This window comes from Patiria miniata, unplaced genomic scaffold (assembly GCF_015706575.1).
Source record: "Patiria miniata isolate m_02_andy unplaced genomic scaffold, ASM1570657v1 HiC_scaffold_3, whole genome shotgun sequence".
Lineage (NCBI taxonomy): Eukaryota > Metazoa > Echinodermata > Asteroidea > Valvatida > Asterinidae > Patiria > Patiria miniata.
The window spans coordinates 28,129,803-28,151,785 of NW_024037069.1; the positions used below are offsets into that span (position 1 = coordinate 28,129,803).

Below are 21,983 nucleotides of genomic sequence, written 5' to 3' on the forward strand. Positions count from 1 at the left end.
AGTGCCAGTTTGTATAATTTGGAGTGAAATCTTCTGCCCAAATCATATCCATTCAGGAATCGTATCCAGTGATAAACTTATGAGAAATCCACAACTTTTTTGTAACTGTATACATGTACATTGTGTATACATTGTATACCCATGTATGCAAATTATGTACACTGTACCAAAAAATGAGCTACTGGTACTTTATCTGCATGTTTAATACAGGGTGAGTTAAAAAAAAGCGAAACCCAAATGTCCGACTATTGTTTGAGTGAAGTTCTGCATGTAGCACGTTCAAAATCTAGGATATGAAAGCCCAATCCATTTAAGCTTTCTTTTGGTACAAGAATCATTCAAATCACTCATTGTACTTTTCAAGTTATGGAATTTTAAACACAATGCACCGTTACCGTTTTAAAGTTCTGTTCAGCAAAACAAACACAATTCACACACATCCCTATGTGATTTGTTTTCGTTTTGCTGAAAGAACACTTACCTTCTTGTGAGCCGTGGACAGAACTTTAAAACGGTGGTTGTGTTTAAAATTCCGTAACTTGAAAAGTGCATGAGTGATTTGAATGATTCTTGTTCTAAAAGAAAGCTTATGAATTGGGCTTTCATATCCTAGATTTTGAAAGTGCTACATGCAGAACTTCACTAAAACAATGGTCCCGACATTTGGGTTTCGTTTTTTTTTTACTCACCCTGTACAGAAGCAGGAAATGTTATAAATGTACATGTACTTGTGATCATTAATTTCTAGTGATTCCACTGTTGATAAAAATGTAGTCACTCAAAATTATGCTTTCCTGTGTGAACGGAAGATTTGAGTACCCAGTATGACAGACCCGACCCGAAGACGGAGTTAATCAAAACAAACTGACAGTAACAGGAAGAACCACCATTGATAAACAGCATTCCCGGTCAGACCTTCTGTCTCTGCACTGAAGGGAAGTGCAAATCTAAGAACTGACGAGATTCAATCTTCCCCCGCGGAAATCATCCATTCTCATCTCGGTCGGCTAATCATTGGGCGGAATCCTAAGGCATGGAAACAAGGGGAGTAACTCCTTGAGGGTGGAAGTATCACATCTCGCTCTGTCTGCCGTACCGTCTCCAGCATGGCGGCTGGTCTGTTGGCGATGATCCTCATCTATAAGATAAGTGATGAGCTTCCTGATGGAACGCCTGGCCGGCAGGCCGCTATGCCACAGAGACCGAGGCATGTACGTTATAATAATAATGACGAATGAAGCTTTCACCTCTTTATTAAACCTAGCGGAGGCCTTTTTTAATTGGAACCTTCCTCAATCTGCTAAAATCCAACACTGCAGTAAAGCAATGCCACATTCTTTGGGATACTGTTTGGGGAAATTGCTTAATTTAATAGGAGTTTAACCCAAGTAAAGTATAATAGTGGCTTTGTACATACAGTACTTACTTGGTACTGTACTTGGTGGTTATCCTCTTCAGAACTCCTTGAGGAAGTCCAACCAAGAGGCTCATCATTGGATTCAGGGCAGTTAACACAAGTACATGTGTACAATTGCTGAACTTCAATAAAAAAAAAACGTCATTGCAGTCAATTTCTTTGTTCAACTTTAACATTATTATAATGCACAATATATTCGCTATCCCTTAACTTTTGGTTCATTTGAAAATTTGTAATAGAAATCCTGTCTGAATGATCTCCGTTTGCTACATGTATTTCCAAGGTTTGAAGCATTTGATGCTAATGTTGCTAGCATCGTGACTTGGGTCTGATCCCAAGCTACTTGGCACATATACAGGTTTATGGCTTCTAACTATACGCCCCTTGAACAAGGCGGGAACTGCCAACATAGGGCTGGATGCTGGATAGCTCAGTTGGAAGGTTCAAACCCTGCTCCAGTCTATTTCTTTCTTCGACTTTAAAATTATGATAATGTACTTTCAATTAGTCAGTTTCCCTTTGTGGTTTATTTGCAGAAAATAAAATAAGATTTGGATGTTTTTCAGTTTGGTTTCTGAACTCAGATTGCCGAAATTTCTCCATTCTTCAAAAAAATCCAACTTTCAGATCATTTTATGGAAATAGCTTAATCTTGTACATGTAGCACTGTTTTTTCCTCAAATATCTCTCTTTATAATACATAAAACCTTTTTTGACTCATGGCTGTGATTCGACACAAATTTATGCCACCTTTTTGGCAGGAAACAAAACGAGCAGTTACAAAATGTGAATTTATACAGAGGGGCACACAAAAGCAAGCAATTTTTTTTAATGTCACACAAGTGTGTCGCACAAATTGAAATGTCGGTGAGGAAATAAGAAGAACTTTATCTAATTGCATGCACAAAGACCCAAATGGGCCTGGATCGCATTAAATCGCCGGGCAGGTCTGATCAAGAACCTTGCTCAGCTTCCGATGGTTTTCCATCACAGGCCTCCCCAATACCAGAACCAGATGCCTTTTTTTTTAACCCAGGGATTGTGAGATCTGCGTTGGGCAATGTCTAAGAAGTTTCCTTTTCAGCAAATTGGACGCCACCCCCAGGGCTGTGTTGCAGGAAAGTCCCGGAGCAATCTAGCGGGCCTGGAGGGAAATCTTGCTGTACCAGTCACAGGATCTTGGAAGGCTTTTTTATGGTCGAGGGGAAAAATCTTTGCTGTCTGGTAGGAACAAAGGAATTATAGTCGGTGATTGTAATTTTTTCTTGTCTACTTTAATCATCTGGATCTGTCATGATGTTCACCCAAGACTTCAATAAAATTGTTGTATTGTGTGCTTGGATAAAATAAAAAGGGGAAATATCTTTGCTGTCTGGTAGGAACAAAGGAATTATAGTCGGCGATTGTAATTTTTTCTTGTCTACTTTAATCATCAGGATCTGTCATGATGTTCACCCAAGACTTCAATTGCAATTGTTGTATCGTGTGCTTGGGTAATTTCATCATAGATGTCGGATGTAACAGGGACAGGGGAAAAATGTGGACCCTACATTTATAGAAGACCCAATTTTGTTTGATGGTCATGGATGTTTTCCATTCTGTTTTCAGTCGGTTAAGTGGTTAAGTCTTTCATGAGCCAATGTGGCCCATCAGGCCAGCGTTTATCTCTGGTTTCAGTAGCATAAAACGACTGAGAATATTTCTACTCCCCCTGGATGGGATGCTAGCCCATCACAGGTTACTCCCCAGCTAATGCCCGTACCCATTTATACTCCTGAGAGGAGAGGGGCAAGTGGGGGTGAAATTGCTTGCCCAGTGACACAACATATGACCAGCAGCTGGATTCGAACTTCTGACCCTCTGATCATGAGTCGCGAACCCTAACCGCTAGGCCACACTCCCCAGAAGTGTGTTTTGCATCGCTCACTTGTGAGTAAGTGCACACGATTGTGTCAAGCATCCCTCACACACAAACTGTACTCCTGTGCAAAATAAATTTAATTTAATTTTGTTGGTACACTCGGATGTTTTCCGTGTCGGTCAGGCTTAAAAGCCACCCTCAAGGTACAATGAATAGAAGGAAGAAGAATATTAGAATCTTGTCCAATCCTTTTAAATCACATTATATATACCGCCGGAACTGTTTATTTACAAGCTTCAAATATCAATCATTTTTGTAACACAATGAACCCGAAAATAGGTAGCGACCTGTTTATGTGAAAATATTTCCGGGAGGATGTGTATTTTTAAGACAATCATCCGTCTTTGGACATGCACAGTTGAATCTACATTGGGAAGTTTATCATTAGAGGTTAATTAGATTTTGACCGCCGAGTTGTTTTGGTCAAGCGGCACTTCTCACTTTTTGCTGCTGAAATGTGGAGAATTGATGACCCATCTCCTTGAAATTCCAACTGAATTGCAGTCATGATTTGAGAATTTTTAATTTTGAAACGGGAACTGTAATTTGATGAGTTGAGTTAATTTCATTTTATTTCTGTAAATGAGATTTCTTTGGTTGTTTTGTAAACAAGATTATCTGATAGAATTTGAATTTGTGTTTGTTCTTTTATTCTGGGTCTGTGACTTTTGGTCCGACCGAAAATGGCGGAAACCGCAACAAAAAAAAGGTGACAATGATGGTACTGGCCACAAATGCATTTTGATAACCGATAGCTGTGCACTTCAATTTATCATTCACGTCCAAAACATTTGACCTTACAAATTTCAGTTAGGATAAGATTTGTTTACGAATTCACTTGTTTCCTGCAACTGCTAAGACATGTAGGCATCAGAAATGAAGATAGTTGATGTCAATATGGACTGTATTTTTTTTTTGTAATTAAAACAATAAAAAGGGGCCATAAACATTATGAGTACTGTTCAAAAATGTTCACTTAAAAAAAAAAATGCCCCCAAGTATAAAATGATGTCCACCCACCCCCCTGGCCCCCACACCCCCCCCCCCCAACTTCTATTAAATGTTTCCACAAGTGGTGGTGATGGCGTTTGTCCTTGAGATGTTTATGACGGGCGCACAGTATGTAAATTGCAAGATTTCTCAAGAGATAGACAAACAAAAGTGAATGCAGGAATATCGAATCTTAAGTTCTCTGCTCTTGTAATCCAAGACCTCTATTATGTATCCTAGCTCCATGATGTACCATACCCTCAGAAATCAAGGGTAGCGACATTAGTCACAAGGGAGGGAGTATTTCCTTCATTAAAGGGCATCCTGAGTGCTTTTCATTTTCCAATGATGGCCCAACCTTGGCCACACCTGACGGACATGGAAAGGTGTGAATTAAGTTATGGCGAGGTAATTATCGAGCCATATCTCACAGAGGTCGTAACAGCACATTGCTGCCATATTTCGTGTAATTACGCCCCATGGATAATTCACGAAATGCCTCATCACCAAGCGTTTGCCTTTAAGACGCAACTTTTCAAGGATCATGGAGGATATCTTGCAAAAAAACTGGATTTGGCCAATGCATGTAGTCAAGTCAGTGGTATAGTTGTGTGCATTCATGCACTAGTAATAGCTTCAATAAAATCTTGAATTACGTAAAGTTTGTATGGGTCTGAGTGCCAAAGTTCCCAAGACTATGTCTTGGTACCCTCTATACCACCATGATGGCTAGACCAGTGCTTCTTGGGGAATGGCCGGATTAGGGAAACCTAAAATTCAGCACTACTAATTACATGAAGCCGCCTTTATATATGCGTATTCTTTTCTTTTAAATCCGTTACGCATACGTTGCGTATATTACATGTATATCCACTGACATTACTCCAATGAGCGATTGTGATGGCAGTCACAACTTACACGCAACGTAAATGCACATATGGAAAGGGATGGGTGCTATATTGTCAGATTTTTTTTTTTTTTTTCTGAATCCAAAACAATTCAGCTTTTTTACGCAATGTACCGGTATTGCTGATAAGAAAAACGTGCATATGGAAAGGCGGCTTAATTTTGAGAAGAGACTACAGTGTCAATTACAGTGCATTAGGAAGGAAGTTATTCATGTCCGCCCATCAAATTTCACGGATTTGACAGTAACTTCAGTAGCTAAGTTTGTATCATCTTCACTTCCTCATTAATTACTTAACCAGATGCCAACGGATTACATCAGACTAACGGTCAACTGGTCACTGGCTCATAATGAAGCAAGGCGTGTGTCGGACCCGCAGAAGTTAACCTTGACTAAGTGCATTTTTAATTTGCAGAACCATATGGATGAATGATGAACATGTACAACTGTGCTGGGCCATATGTTTTTATATTTCAAAAATACTTAATGAGACATTCAGTAGTGCTGTGCATTAATAAAACACGGCTTGGCATTTTGAAAATGTGCAGTATTTTACATGTCATTCCCCATGAACAAAGACAATTACTATAAATTTGAAGACTACTAACATTTGTAAAAGTGTGCTAAAAAAAAGTGCAACATTCAGAAAACAAATAATTACAATTGTTTAATGTTTTTTCTTCAATGAAATTATATATTACATTAAAGCCTGACTATTTCTCAGTCCACTCCTTTTTACTATATTCCATGTTGGTCCCTGGATCCAGAAATGCAATCAGTTAGATGAAAGGGTGTAAATTTTACTTGGGCCGCTCTCGCCTGTGATGTCACCAACTTCAATGCCTATTCAATGCTTAATCCAGATTTAGCAAGTCCAGGTGAGAGTGGCCAAAGTAGAATTTACACCGTTTCACTTAATTACAGAAAACTTGTTGAATTACTCGTGAATGTATGTGTGCCTGTTTTCAGCTGGTTTCTCCCTTTTACATATAGTGTTGAGCTGGAGAAAAAAATGTACGCTTGCCATTCATCAGTTGCTTTTTTGCCCTTTAAATGAAAAATTTACAACCTCATTTTGTAACTCTGACAGTGTAATTCCGTTGAGAGAATTAAGGGCCATTCATCCCTTTAAATGAGAGTGATCTTCTAAAATAGCATGTGGTATTGTTATTATTCCTGCAGGAATATAGCGCAAGCGGAGCAGAACGGAGCCAAATATTGCCATCCTGCTGCTTAAATGCTGTGACATAGCTGTGAGAGCAAGGACACCGAGTGTTGTACGCTGGTAGAAATACCTGCCATTGGTAAGTACCTGTGATGTAATATCTTTTGTGGATTGCTGGTATACTATTTCCTTTATTGTGTCAGACTGGTATCAATATCGGTTCATTTGCTAGGTTATTAAAATAACTGCTATATTTGCAGCCCCGAGGCTGAATTGAATACAGTTTTTCAAGCATGAAATTTTAAGGATAATTGAACAACACAAATGAAGCTAAAAACAGATACTCATCTTTAAAGTTATAGACGTGATACATGTAGTGTATGTAACAAAATGAAATTATAGAATCATAGTAGAAGTTGAAAGCGTTGGAATCATTGAGGGCTGTCCCCAATTTACCGAATGTTTGAATCTTTGATCATTAATATTCGATCATCATTCCAATAACTTTTTGGCGGTTCAACTATTTAGGAAAAAAATACGCCTACACACACACTGTAATCATGGTAATATTATTTAATCATAATTTTATGTCAGATGCCAATTTTATGCTGTGATGCATATAAAACTTGATCAGTGAGTTTCAAATATTTGAAAATTCATTCAAACGCAGAATTTTTCGAATAATTAATTGAATACAAATTTTTTGAAAAATGGACAGCCCTCGAATCATTGATCAGCAGCATCCATAATTTTCCTTAATTTCTTTTTTTACTTGTTCATTTGGTCTGATTGAAATATTAATGGAATAGTTCATATTTTTGTTTCTATTTTGTTCCGAAGAAAGCAACACATACACTACCATTGGAACTGAAACCTTGTAAAACTGTAATAGTTAACAGCTTTTGTTGCATTTACCGGTTATGTGCTACTAATAATCGCCCCGGGGTGTTCTGTTACTTTGAAAGGGTTTTAATTGGTCTGTAAATTGACACATCTTGGAAGTGCACCACTCACAGATAGTGCCTATTTGATTAAGGAACGGTAAAAGTGTATCCTTTACTGTTTGTTCAAATGCAAAATTCCACTCTCTTGAGTTTGAACAATGGCGCTTGAGTACAGATCTCAAACATTCAAACTCGTTTGCAAATATTGCGCAGGGACAGAACCCTGTGTTTCATATTTGCTAAAAAGTGTCTTTTTGGGCCGGGGGGGGGGGGGTGGAATGGACAGAGCATTCTTCCCTTCTTGTAAAAATGTAGGAAATACATGTAATAACTACATGAATAATATGTTGTAATTTTGTTTTAATTTGAAATGTAGCACATTTTGGTTGTGGTGAATTTATTTGTGTTATTATAATTAAAAAAAAGAAGTACATTAAACCTGAATAAATCTTCATGATTTTTTTTGGTTCAGGCTTTGAACATATATTACTGTGACAGTAAATTGTACTGAAGTCTGTACTGTTTCTAGTGCTTATTCCTTATCTGGTAATTTTTGGAATAAGTCTTATTAAACTATTGGAGATTGGACTAAATATAAAATGACAACATGTCAACAATGTGCCTCAAGTTTCATCCATGCAATAAGATATGTTGTTTTTCAGTAGTCTTTTAAACCATCAAAGCATTTCCCTTTTGATTTATCTTGTAGGGTTAAAATTTGGCCGAACCTTGGTCGAAACTCATCCATGCCATAAGGGCTACAACTGATAAAATCTTTCCAACATTTAGTTTGTATTGCTCTCCTTAGCTACAGTGAAGTATGGAGATAATGCATTCTGATTCTCTGGCACATTCAGTACATTATCACTGAGGAATTGTTAAAATATAAGGGAAAAAAATATTGACATTCCACCCAGAGCTTGTTCACATTCACGAAAAGATGCTTTTAAATGCAGAATGGGGTGAAACGATCCTTCAGATGTCAAGTGTGTACCTGCGAGAGCCCTTTCCATGAGTAATGGTTTGTTTCGTGCTCGGAATATCTTGTAGAAGTTGGCGAAGTGAAAATTTCAAGTACATTACTTTTTGAAAATTTAATATTGAGTTTGGTTTGGTAACAGGCCTGCCAACTTTCTCGCATTGAGCATGAGACTCTCGCATTTCAGGTTATTCTCACGCTCTCATGCCCAAGCAAAAATAAATAAATCATTGACTCCAAACTCACAAATGATATGTTTAAATGATGCTCTTTTGAAAATATATAAACAGATTTGCAACAAAAAATTGCAAATAAACGGTACTAGAATAAAATTCTGTCAATGTACCCCACTTTTTTTTTTAGTTCTTAAACAATTTTTCCCTCTACATGTCAGCACTTCAGAAGCGCAGAACTTATGAGAAACTTTGGATTGGAAACAGCTTAGTAAGAAAGGTCAATGGCATTTGGCGTATTTAATTTAAAAACCATGCAGATTTAAATATCGAAACTCTACACGGGGCAAATGTCATCAATCCATGCTTTCAGATGCTCTGCTCACACAGGTACGATATAGATTGGGATAATGTGTGCACAGATGGTTTTCCAGAGATTCTGTTACCCTCAGCTCCTGAATGTCATGTTGCTGGGCTATTCTGGTCACGGATCAAGGAGAAGTAATCATCAGGCAACATGCGAAAACCAGACAAATGGAATCATTACACGGATCCGCTGCCAAAGTATCCATTTCACATTTGAGTAGGGCGGTTGACTTAACTGAGCTGTTTCAGGCATGTGCGTGTAGCTCATATCGTTGGTTCATTTAATGACGCCTTTAATGTGATCTGACTTGAATCTAGCTTGAGGTTTAGACTTTACCATTGGCAGGCATGATTTGAAAAAGTGAGACTTTTTTTTACATGTCGTAAGTCAGGTTGGCATAGTGGTATACTTTCCTCGCCTTCCACCGCTGTGACCCGAGTTCGAATCCCGCCTGGGCCAATATGTGGATTGGGTTTTCAGTGCCCGTGAGTTTTCCCCAGAATATTCATTTGTGGTTTTCCTCCCACATCTAAAACTGTTATTTCTTCTCATTGTCTTCTCTAGTTTCTTCAGGCTTGCGAGCTTTGAGGAATCCTTGGTTTCAGTACCAGAAATTAATAAGAATAATAATAACATGCAACCCAGACCCCACGAACACATGTTTGTAATCCAAAATCGCAAGAGATGTGTGATGCTAACATCATGTAGTACTTCACGAACTGATGTCATAATCTATCGTGTATCCCCTGTGATTTCAACTCAGTCAAACATGAATTTAGCTGGATGTTTATAAACTGTAATCGTTTCCAATCTTCTGTGAGAACAGGATTTGCTCATCATCCAGGATCCAATTTATCGTCAAAAAAATGTTCCCCGAAGAGCGAATTGTTACTTGCTAGACAATTTGATGAAAATGAACCGATGTTGTACAGTATACTATACAACATCAATTGAAGAAGAAAAAAATGGTTAGAAATGAGTATAAGCTCCATGACACGTATCGGGAAATCCCGTCTTTTGGTGCCAGCTCATGCAAGGCACCAGGCCAGTCAACGGATGGACGTGACCAGCCTGACATGGGCGGTTAAGACGTTTGCCGGGGTTCCCTCAGACAAGCGTTGAGTCTAATTCACGGGGAAGTGTGTGGCCGGCTACCGGCCATATGCTCCCTCGGCGCGCAACTTCCTAATTAGATTTCACCAAAACTTGGTTTTCACGGTCAAGTTCAACATTTGGGGTTGTGTGACGCTGAGTTTTGCGATTTGGATGAATGTCTTGAGTTTGGTTCGCAACTTTGTTAGGAGTCTGGGGAGGGGGGTTGAAGGGGTGGGATGCGACTGGGACAAGGATTTCTGGCTGGCTGGCTGGTAGACTGCCAGACAGCTTTGCGTGCCATCTTTGTTGATTTTGTTGGGAGAAGTGTCAGAGATGGGAAATTTGGAACAATTTGGTCTTGCAGTGACTCATTCGGTGATGGAAAGGCACTGCTGGATTTGTCTGGTTTTGAATCCTGGGCAACTTGTGCCATCAATCTGCAAATTAGTTCATTGATGAATGTTCTTCCTTGCACATGGTCTAGAGATCAGTCGGATGTGGGCATCATTAACCCTGTAGTGCACAGACTATTTCGATTAGGTGCACAGATGTTAACATTTCTTGGGCAATCGCGAGGGACCGTCCAGTCTCAGTCTGAGTCTGAGTCCAGTTTGAGTCTGATTCCAGTCTGAGTATTACCCATTGCCCAACAGCGCCCTCTCTGTCTCCCGTCCAACGTCTGATATATCTACCGTAAGCATTCAATTTTATGTGACCCCGTTCCCCAGCCGTTCGGAGTCGACTTCACTAAAATTGTAACGTCATTTCATTCCGAAATCTGGACTAAGCTGCTGATTGGTCAATGTGGATACCATATTTTTGTAATACAACAACGGGCATAGAGAGATAATAAAACCTACATACACAACATTGGCTCTCAAAACTGTCGCATTACGCGCAAGAGGGCATTCGCATTATGCGCATTATTTAAATATGTGATGATCATTCGAAGCCACAGGACGTTGGCGCATTGCAAAATAAATATTACAGGCCGCGTGACACAGCCTATGTTGTGCTCAGTTCACAAGGTAAAAGCATAATAGATGTCACGTCTAGGTTTTATTTAGAGATGTCTATGACAACGGGTAACCTATGACCCGATAAAGAAGGCGCCCGCTGAATGGTCAGAATCTCGAGGTCAAGACGCAGTCTAGTTGCATAATTAATCACCGAATCTGCTCGCATGCGCAAGGGTCTATTACCGGTACATAGACTAGGGACACGTGCAGCAAATGTGCAAAGAAATAGGAATTACAGAAACAGTGGTTTGTTTCTAGTTTGTTTATGAACACTATAATGCATCATCTCATAAACATACAGTACTGGGATGTTGTGGAAAATGAATTGTAAACTAAAATCGACTTGTTACTAGATATTGTTTGAAGTTTTGTGGGATTAAGAACAAAAACCCAATATGTTGAAATATATAATTCAAAACTGCAAGTGCAATGAAATTGGTTTGCCAAAGTACATGTACCTTCTAAGTTCTACTTCAGTTGAGATCCGAGTCTTTGAATTTCACAATCTCCTGTTGTCTTCAAGACTAAAACAATGTTCTTAAAAAGAAGAAACTGAGGTGCCACATTATCTTTAAGTGCATCCCAGGTTAGAAAAGGATATGAAATGATACAGCACACATAAATAAATAGTGAACTGCTGAATCCATGAATCATTCTGACATCTCACAATTAATGTCCATCAAAATATTCACACATTTTTTTGTGCTCAATGTCAGAGAAGTTTATTTTCAATTTTAATCCATCATATCTAATGTCATCACATTCAGTCATGAATCACACATGATAAATCTTCCTGATGATTATCTTACATTTTTCAATTCATAAAGCACAGGCCTAAGTGTGTGTGTGGTTTTGCACATGGCATAAATTGCAATGCACGTGTATTGTGCCTGTACACATGCTACCACCAGGTGCCCTAGTCTGATAGAAACTTACGCATAATTCATTCATTAAAACACTGATTGGCTGCTGAGCCTGGGGCTGGGAGGGGCTTACGGAATGGTGAATGGAAGTAGCCTCTGATACCAGCTGCTCTGTACTAGCTGCCACACAGAGGAGTGCATGGCTGGAGGTTGGTAGGCTGGAGTGAGAGACCAGTGTGACAATTAAGCTAGGCAGCTTTATTAGCCTCAGTCATTGTGTGTGGTGTGACAAACGGTGCCTTGTGGTAGTCCAGTGCGCTCTGTGGGGGAGGGATACACTGAATGTTATTGTTCTCTGTCCAGGAAATATAAATGTGATAGGCTGTCGCAGTTTAGCTATGATTGTCCTGATGAGGGATGTACCGGTACTATGATTTGAGTGAGTATATACCTGTACATGGGAGGAAATTCTACCTCCATACATATTGAAAATTTTCTGAGCCACTAGGATGCAACAAAGTCACTCCATGGTATTAGTAATTAGATACATGTTGCACGAGGTGTTTCACTGCCTCTTTTAAGACTCTCTCTGTTCCTTTTTTAAGATTCTCTTAGGTCATTGTCTATTGCAGTATGGTGTACGTTGATTTTACCTTTGTTTTAAATTCTCCTGAGTTTAAATCCACATTATTGCACATGAAATCATATATTTAATGTTAAACATTCATTTACTATGATTACTTTTGCTGTCTGTTATGTCTGTGAAAATAGTCTAGGATTCTCATTGAGAAAAAGTGAATTTCAGTCATTGAAGTTTACAACAATGTAAATTTAGGTCTATAGTGGAAATTTGTAGTGATGAAAACTAGAGCATGGAACTTTAAGTTAATGATCTAAATATTGACTAAATATTGACTGCTTGACTGGATTGTCCTGAAATATACAAAGCATTTAAAGGGTTCTCTGTTTTGATCCAAGTAGGATATCTTTCTCCACTTTAAAACAAAACAAAAACCCACTCATGCTGCCTGCTGCTGCTCGTTGCTTACTGACCAGAATGACTTGATATGGTTATCAGTCTGCTGTTATCAGCCTAGCAGGATTTTTTCTCTCAAAAAACACTGATGCCTGTTGCTTCGATGGCATGCATGTGCATCATGGAATATTTATTACTTCATTAATTGAAGCATGGAGCTATAAAACAGAATAGCTTCATGATGATGGAAGGAGAGTGGCTCATGCAGTCCAATATCCTGGGTAGTTGTGGGGTTGTGTTGGGGCTGTGTGGTTACCTTGTGTTGTGGTAGTGGTCAGTAGCCTGTAAATAAACTGGTGCCACACATTGCTGTGGCTTTTGTGGTTTTGCATTTTCTTTGTGGGTGTTTTTATTTCCTGGGCTGATGAAGTCACAGCTTTCCCAGCGTTTTTGTGCCAAGGATGTGTGATTCCACAGAAATTACTGCACATTTTGTAAAGAGCAAGGTTGCTCTATGCATAGAGCAATGATTCTAACATTAAACGGAATTAACAAGATTTTAATGGATATTTACTTCAAAAACAAAGCCTCTTTTTTACCCACTTAATTGCCCAGCACTTACCCACAGTCAAACTGTAAGTGTGCAATGCATACATGTGTGTATGGTCAGTGAACTTTGTAGGACTCCACCATTGTTAATCCAATGAAGACGAGGAAATGAAGACCCCTAGAGCTGAGGAGATCCTTTCAATTAGCATGAATGGGACAATCAATCCTATCGATAATGCAAAATGTGCAGGCAGTATCTGGGGCAAATACATGGTGTTATGTACCACAAAGAGTCCCAGTGTACATGTTTGCAACATCTACCGGTACGTCTAGTGCACTTTCCAAGACATAGTAGATCAGCAACAAGGATGTTTATTCCTCCATGGTTTCTGTGTGCAAGATCCAGATTGAGATACTGAGGTATTCCAAGGTGCAGTTACTGTATAGTGAGAAGTATAAAATGTATATGACTCAGATTTTAGCTCTATTCTGAAAATTGGTCAGTAACTGTATACTGTATAGCGAGAAGTATAAAAATGTAGATGACTCAAATTTTAGCTCCATTCTGAAAATTGACTTGCATGTAGTACCAATATCATTAGTTTCATTACAAATAAAAAGAACAAGACCTTTTCAAATTTTTATCAAGTAGTTGAACTCATGAATGTGATGAATGGTCCATCCCATTGTTTAGGTGTACTCTTCAGTATAGGCCTATTCTTTTGTTTTTGTCTTCATAGGGATGGGGAACAAAAAGCAGATGCTTCTCCTTTTTCCACTTCACACCCCTCCAATATTTATTTATTATATATTGCTATAGCCAAATATTTCTATTGAACAAGTTGCAGTGTATGTTTAAATGAGCATTGTTATCACATTTTTCAAATGATGTTGACATGAACTAAATCTATCTGAAATGAAATGAAAATGAAATGGAATGAACAGGTAGGCCTATGTGGTGATTTGATCATCTTGTATGAAAGATGATCAATCATCCCGGTTTTGAAGGAACTGAGGAATGTTTCACATTATAAAACTTACAAGGTAGACGAAGTGTGGTATAATGCTTTTCATAAAAATAATCACTTCCAGCCTAAAATTGATCTCCATTACTAGGAAAAAATAGGGGCATTGGAATGTGTTTATGTCGTTCACCTGTAGTTATAGTGCCAGCCCACACAATTTTTCTCTATTTTTGAAAGGGTTCAATGAAAAATTCTTCCACTTTTGTCCCTTTTCTCACTAGAGCCTTGGCCTAGTTTAAAAGTGACAATCAAGTTTTGCACTTTTCGGGCGTCAATTCTTAAGTCTGACACAGATTTCTGTGACATTTACAGGTGACATTGAACATGTTTATAGGGTAGGGGGGTTAAGATTGATTTAGAAATTTGGCCTGAATTTTCTGTACATGGTCTGACGGCTTAAGTACAGGTATTTTTGACAACTAGTACAACTTGTTGTTTGTAATGTGGTTTCTGTGTTGGTTCAGTGGTTTGTGGCTTCACACCTCCAATGATAGTGGTAATGCTAGCCCTGATGATCAAATGCTTCCTGCTAGATAAGTCTGCTGCCGACAACAAGCGCCTTCAGTGTTTCAGTGAGATAAGAGTAAACAAGTTTTTACAGTTATGTGTACTTCTGTTTTATTGCTGCATGCTTCCTGATTGTGCTCCTGCAAGCTTTAAATTGCTTCCTTTCTGCCGTGATTGATTGGGACTGTACAGGAAGGAATTGTGTGCTTCTTTTATTTTTAAGCCCATTTTTGTTTAATCACCATTCAAGAATAGTTTATAAATGTATAGTGGTTACCGATATTTTTAAAGACATTTTGTGTTAACCTAATTGTTTTATTGAGTTGATTGTACTCCAGGACGTCCTTTTTTCATTCTGTTGCTAAACCTACATCTTGTTATTTTTATTTTTCCTATTTCAGAAAAAAGTTGAATTTGCACATGTATACATGCATGTACCACTAACAAAAAAAGTCTCAAATTTGATGTTAACAATAATCACATTCTCTTTGATACTGAAGCAAATTGTATCATTTATTTGATTACTTTAAGAAAAATGACACTTAAAATATTTTGTCCCCCAAAAATGTGTTCAACGTTTTCATTCACGTGCCTATTGCAGTTGTGTTACCTATATGTGCGTCTCTGTGCATGATTTTTTTTCTTCAGTTTTGTAAGATTTTGGCCTGAACATTTAAGTTCAAAAACTTATAACATCAGTTTTGACATTTCTTTCTTTTGAAACTGAAACAAAATTGACTATCATGGGATGTACCTACACCATTTGTATTACTAAAAATAGTAAGGCCCCGCTTAATTTCAGGTTATGCAATAATTGTGAGTTCCTTGTGGGCTCCCACGATAAAATAATTGCTCGTAATTGATAACCTCCGACGACCTTCCCGTACCCCTGGCGACACCTGGCCTAAAGAGGAATCCCAGGTGCCTTGGATGTTAGGCTTAAGCTTGTCTTAATTTGCCATCGCTGAGACGAAAAGTAAAAAATAAATTGAACCCGTGCAAATTTTCTTGCAATTTGGGATGCGATAAATTTCCAGCTGCCACCTTTACTTGTGAAGGTCACTGAAAGTGTGCTCAAAGTCTAAATGGCAAATACATGTACAGTAGAACGCCGCTATAATGAACATCGCGAGATCCGCAGAAATTGTTCGTAATAGCGATCGTTCGGTATAGCAATTTTCAGCGGCTGGTGCTCCAGTACTCACTTTCAATAAATAACTTCACCCTGCACGCCCTGGTAGTTACTGAATAACGACTTTGAACATGTGCCGACTATTGAATCTTGTAATACTAGTAGCACTTCGCACTAATGTTACAAATAGAAGCAAGTACCCGGATCTCAGACAAACATGCTGTTCGAACTTCTCGTGTGAAGATTACGCGCACGCTTGCAACACCGTTTCTATGCGAATGTATGCGGCCAGTGCGCGCGTGTTGTTCGAAAGTTTGTCTGAGTTTGCGCGCGTACGGCGCGGAGCAAAATTGACGTCATCAGTGCGGAGTGCTATTAAACAATTGTTGAGCTTACTACCTACAGCAATGGGTGACTGTCCCCTTCTATTCTTTGGGGAAATACTAGCCACTTGTCACTCTTTTGTTGACATTTTTCAGCAACAATGTTCGGTGCGTTTTGTAGACTAAAATCATGAGCCAAAAGACGATGTGCGGTTTAGCCGAGTATTCTGTAAAGCGGTGTTCAGTAAAGCGACGTTCCACTGTACCATAAAATTGGTGTGGTTCCCCCCTCCTATTTCCCCCCCTCCCCCTCCCCCTCCCCCAAAACTAAAACAAACTCTAACTACCCTTTGTTTAACATCTGCCCCGATGAACCAATCACCTTCAAAGGTCTGGACACCGAATGGTCTGTAAAACCCTCAGTCAACAACATTCAGTTTCCTTTCGATTGTCAGGGGAAGGCTAATCCAGAAATCTGGGTTCAATTTGGAGACGCTGCTTGATAGTTGCCAGAAACTGTTGTGACATTTTGGAGGGAAAAGTTTTGCAGAACCTTTAAGCAGCCTAACTCTGTTCCTCTGTTGCGCTGACTGTGTTTAGAACAATTTAAACGAGCTGAATTGGATCCCGGCAGAATCCTGCAGCTGGAACAAATGTTGTTTGTCCTGTGCTTGTCAAAAAGATCCAGTAAACTGCCTGCTGTGGGCTCCGTGCGCAAACAAGAGCGGGCGCTTTTTACCACTGACGGGACACACTGCGTGCACACACCAGTTCGCGCTGTACGGATGGTTGCGTGGATGTTTATGTAACGAAGAAAAACGGTTCACTAAAGAAACTATCTGTAAAGGCCTGGTTCAAATTGATAAGTCGCGAAAAATTTAATAGAAAACTGGGACAAATTTTAAAAAGAGAAAGAGACAGACTGAATTGGAATGGAACTTTAAAAAAAAAAAAATTTAATCCACGATTAACTGCAAGTTTTACATTCACAAAAAAAACCTTTTGGGAAAACAAAACCAGAAATTAATAACTTTGGAAAAAAAATCAAATTGGAAACAAAAAGTAATTGGAAATGAAAAGTAAATAAACCCAACCAAAAAACTAAAGAAGACGAAAAACCCAAAAAATAACCCAACACAGTGCCAATAGCGGATTGCCTTAGAGTGCGTTCAGACAGAGCACATGATATCTAAACACAAAAAATACAAAAGGAATATACTTTTAAGAATTGGAAAAAATACACAAAGCAAACAAAGTTGGGCTACACTAAAAAGAATACTGGTTAAAAACAAGATAACAAAATTCTAATAACACAAGCAGGCCTTCATGAAGTATGGCAAGTGTCTCTTATCTACCAGGCACTGCTAAACAACCCAACTTTCTTGTGAATATCTAATAAGCTACACATGGCCATCCTCAAGGTCAGACTGTAAACAATGGTAAGTCCAGCCACCCAGGCTGCAAGATGTTAGAGTAGCCACTAGCCATTTCACAGTTAAAGTACACACCATAAGTACTTGCATAAACAATACAATCAAACTCACACAGCAGTTGGCAATAATGAAAGGACTACAGTCTAAGTCTAAAATCTATTAGCACACTACTGGCCAAAGAGTAACATGAAACATCCTGTGTCCAGGGCAAAATCTCCCTCAGGCAAGTTGACATAACTTCCAATTAGACTGGTCTAGTCTCTCCATACATCAATGACTTACTCTACTTCACCATATATTTGTCTAACTAAATACAATCAAGCCCATGTATCAACTTAAGTTTACGATACTTGACTGAAACAAGTCTATTCATTATCCCTGGCAAAGCTGTAGGAAAACCACATGTTCTCCTAAAATAAAACTGGGCTATTAATCCTAACCTTGCATGGTGAAATGGTAAAGAAATTAAAACATCGCTCTTCTAAAATAGCGCATAAAATCACAAGATTATCAAGGAAAAAAATCAAGGATACGTTCAAAGTTCCAAACTAAATCATCAATGAATTCTTCAGGGTAAAATCAAAAGAACTAATTTCACGGAGTCACCAAAACTCTTTGGAAATGAAACCTCACTTCTCCAACATGTTATGAATAGAAAAGGAACTTATACAATTATAATCCTAAGAAAAATACAAAACATATCCTAAAATGATAAGAAAACGCTTGTAGTCGAGAGTAGTCTAAAAGCAATGGTCTAAAAGCAAAGTCATCACCAGCAGTATAAAAAGTGAGACTAACAAACTAATTGTAAGAGAGAACAACTTAAATATCAATGTCACTGATTTTCTAACAAAAACAACCAAATAAACTTAGAAAAACTCACCAAAGTGGTCTAGCAGACTGGCCCATCTAGGCAGGTTGGGCTAGGGAAATTTTGGCTTGCTCCCTCTTCACTGCCTGTCTGCTGAATGGAGGGTCTATATCTTCAGGGGCACTGAGTACACTAGGATGGGGACATTCCTAAGTGTTACATAATCTGAGGGGGGGGGGAACACTCTTAAATGTACAGGGGTCAATCTAGGGTGGGCCATTCTAGCAAATACAACTACATGTATGCAGGGGGAACTACTCCTATAAAACAACTAAGGGAAATTTGCCCCTATTACACCCTCCCAGACTTAAAATCGTTGTTGTCCTCAACAACACAAGAAACTATAATAAAAGTTACATTGTTCTCCAATACATTACTGTCTACTCCCATTCCCCATATCTCATCGGTGGCTTGATGACTCGCTTAGAACGTTGTGGAACTTGCCAGGTAGAATCCTCCAAACACGATGAAACATCTGCATCAGTGTTATCATCAGAGCTCCCACTATAAATGGCACAAGGTGCATACGCGTGTGTCCTGGAACCTTCGGGGTGGTAGGGTCATTTCAGTGCTTTCGTCGCTCGAAGAACCAAAGACATGGTCATCACTGAACTCACGTGGGGGAGGGATGATCTCTATATCCTCGTCAGATGGCAATCCTGAGGACTGATCACTGCAGAACTGGGTTGGAGGAGGGATAATCTCTTCAGAAGACCTGTCTATGCTCCCTATCTTAGAACCACCTCGAACAACAGGGAGTTGCCCCTCAGAATCACTGGATGTCTCATCGTCGCCGCTAACCTCAAAAGGACATCTAGTGAGCATGTTTCGATGTAGAGTTCTGACTTTCTTCGTGCTAAGCTGCCTCACAATATACACAGGACAGTGATCAAGCTTCCTGATGACTACATAAGGTGTCTGCTCCCAGTTGTCTTTAAGTTTGCTCTTCCCCCTGGGCGTCTTGTTGAGCACCAACACCCGGTCACCTGGTTCAAGGTCATTCACTCGCACATTCTTGTCATATGTTTGCTTCTGTTTACACCTTGCCTCATCTGCATTTGCCTCAACCTCCTGGAAGGCCTCCCGAACTCGTTTCCGGAGATCCTTGATGTAACCATGGTAGTCCGACTCTTTTCTAGCGGGGTCCAGTTGGCTTGGTTGTGGAAATACAACATCTACCGGCAATTTGGGCTCTCTCAGAAACATCAGGAAGAAGGGAGAGTAACCCGTGGAAGTGTGTTGACTACAGTTATATGCATGGGTTAGAGCTTCAACGTGGGTTGCCCAGTTTGTCTTCTTCATCGGATCCAGGGTGCCCAGCATTGATAAGAGGGTGCGATTGAATCGCTCTGTCATTCCGTTTCCCTGTGGATGGTATGGTGTTGTCTTTGATTTCTTTATCCCCATGATGGAACATAGATTGTGGATCACGGCTGATTCGAAGCTCCCTCCTCTATCTGAATGCAGACGCTCAGGTATACCATAGGTAGTGAAGTACTTCTCCCACAAAACTCTGGCTACTGTGGATGACTTCTCATCTCGGGTTGGGTACGCTTTGGCATGGCGGGTAAAGTGATCAGTCACCACAAGCAAGTGCTCATACCCTCCAGTTGCCCTCTCTAGACTCAGAAAGTCAATGCACACCAACTGCAATGGACGAGTGGTAACTACACTCTGTAGACCGACGCTCTTCTTACCACCAGGTCGCTTTCGCAGGGTACATCGTTTGCATGCCTCTACATACTGCTTCACGTCTGTGTAGGCCCCTGGCCAGAAGAAACGCTCCCTTGCAAGCCAAAGCGTCTTGTGGAACCCAAGATGTCCCATCTCGTCATGTAGGCTGGCCAGCACCGATTGCTTCGTAGATTTAGGGAGAACTGGAATGCCCCTCTGCTTGTCGTCCTTGGCATATACCAACAGCCCTGCCTTCACTTGGAGTTGGTCCCATACTCGCAGTAACCTCTGGACATCCTTTGCCTCCCGCCTTGCTTTTCTCTGGCTGAGCCTGCTATGTCGAGTTGATTTGAGATAAATTACCCGACTCACTACTGGATCCTCCTGCTGGGCATCCACCAGACTCTCCATCGTCTGCATACAACTCGTGCCGATACCATCGGGGTGGACATTGTTGGGCTGGGGCATCTCATCAGCTGACTTGTACATCTGGTCCTCCCTTCCAACTGCTTCACTTGGACTTGTTGATGCTGTTGATACTGCTGGCCGTTGGATCACAGGGATTTGTATTTGTACTCCTACTGATGCTGGGACTGCTTCCTGCCCAACCTCCCCCTTTGCTGTTGCATCTAGTATTCGGGCCACTTCTTGTTGTGGAATTCTAGAGAGCGCATCCGCATTGCCGTTACTCTTCCCTGGGCGATAGAGGATCTCCAGATTGACCATGGAGAGCTCACTGATCCAGCGTTGGCTGTGGGCGTCTAGCTTGGCACTTTTCAGAACGTAAGTCATCGGGTTGTTATCAGTAATGGCTGTGACTTTGTGTCCATAGACATACTCTCTGAATTTGACTGTAAGGGCCCAGTGAAGTGCTCTGAACTCTAACTTGTGAACTGGATACCTGGCTTCAGCAGCTGATAAGGTCCGACTGGCATATGCGACCACACGCTCCTTCCCATCATGTTCTTGTGCAAGTACTGCTCCCAGGCCACTGCCAGATGCATCAGTTTGCACAACGAACGGTTTTGTGTAATCGGCGTAAGCTAGGATAGGAGCTGAAGTTAACCTCGAGATCAGGGTCTGGAACGCATCCTCACACTCGGCTGTCCATGCAAAAACAGGGTCCTTGGCACCTCTTTTCCCTCCTATCAGTGCGAAGAGTGGGCGAGCAATTTTGGCATAGTCCTTGACGAACTTACGGTAGTAGCCGGTTATGCCGAGAAAGCTACGAACGTCTTTCTTGCACTTGGGTGTTGGCCAGCTCCTTATCGCCTCAACCTTCTGTGTACTGGTGGCAATTCCCTCAGCCGACACGACGTGGCCCAAGTACTGGACACTCTTCTTCAGAAAGTGACACTTTGAAGGCTTCAACTTCAAGTTGTGCTCACGGAGTCGATGGAACACTTGAGACAGCCGGGTGACATGCTCTTCTATACTGGAACTGAATACAATAATGTCATCAAGGTACAAAAGGACGCTCTCAAAGTTCAGGTCATTGAAGACAGTAGCCATCAATCTCTGGAACGTGGCCGGCGCGTTGACTAGGCCGAACGGCATCCTGTTAAACTCGAATAACCCCATTGGTGATGTAAAAGCTGTCTTGGGCTGATCTCCGTCTGCAACCTTGACTTGAAGATACCCAGAAGTCAAGTC

At 40.2% G+C, this 21,983-nt stretch overlaps 1 protein-coding gene across 6 annotated transcripts in view; it reads left to right on the forward strand.

The window, feature by feature from the left end:
- Positions 1–21,983, forward strand: part of LOC119737919 (KN motif and ankyrin repeat domain-containing protein 1-like) — a 108,457-nt gene that overhangs the window by 46,246 nt on the left and 40,228 nt on the right. For 4 of the 6 annotated variants that reach the window (XM_038212573.1, XM_038212574.1, XM_038212578.1 and 1 more), the window contains exon 1: positions 12,058–12,279. In XM_038212573.1, the coding sequence (XP_038068501.1) occupies positions 12,258–12,279 (22 nt within the window). In that variant the 5' untranslated portion in view covers positions 12,058–12,257. Of the gene's footprint in view, positions 1–6,417; positions 6,540–12,057; positions 12,280–13,633; positions 13,786–21,983 lie in introns of those variants that run through there. The other 2 variants (XM_038212575.1, XM_038212577.1) reach the window with 2 other exon arrangements.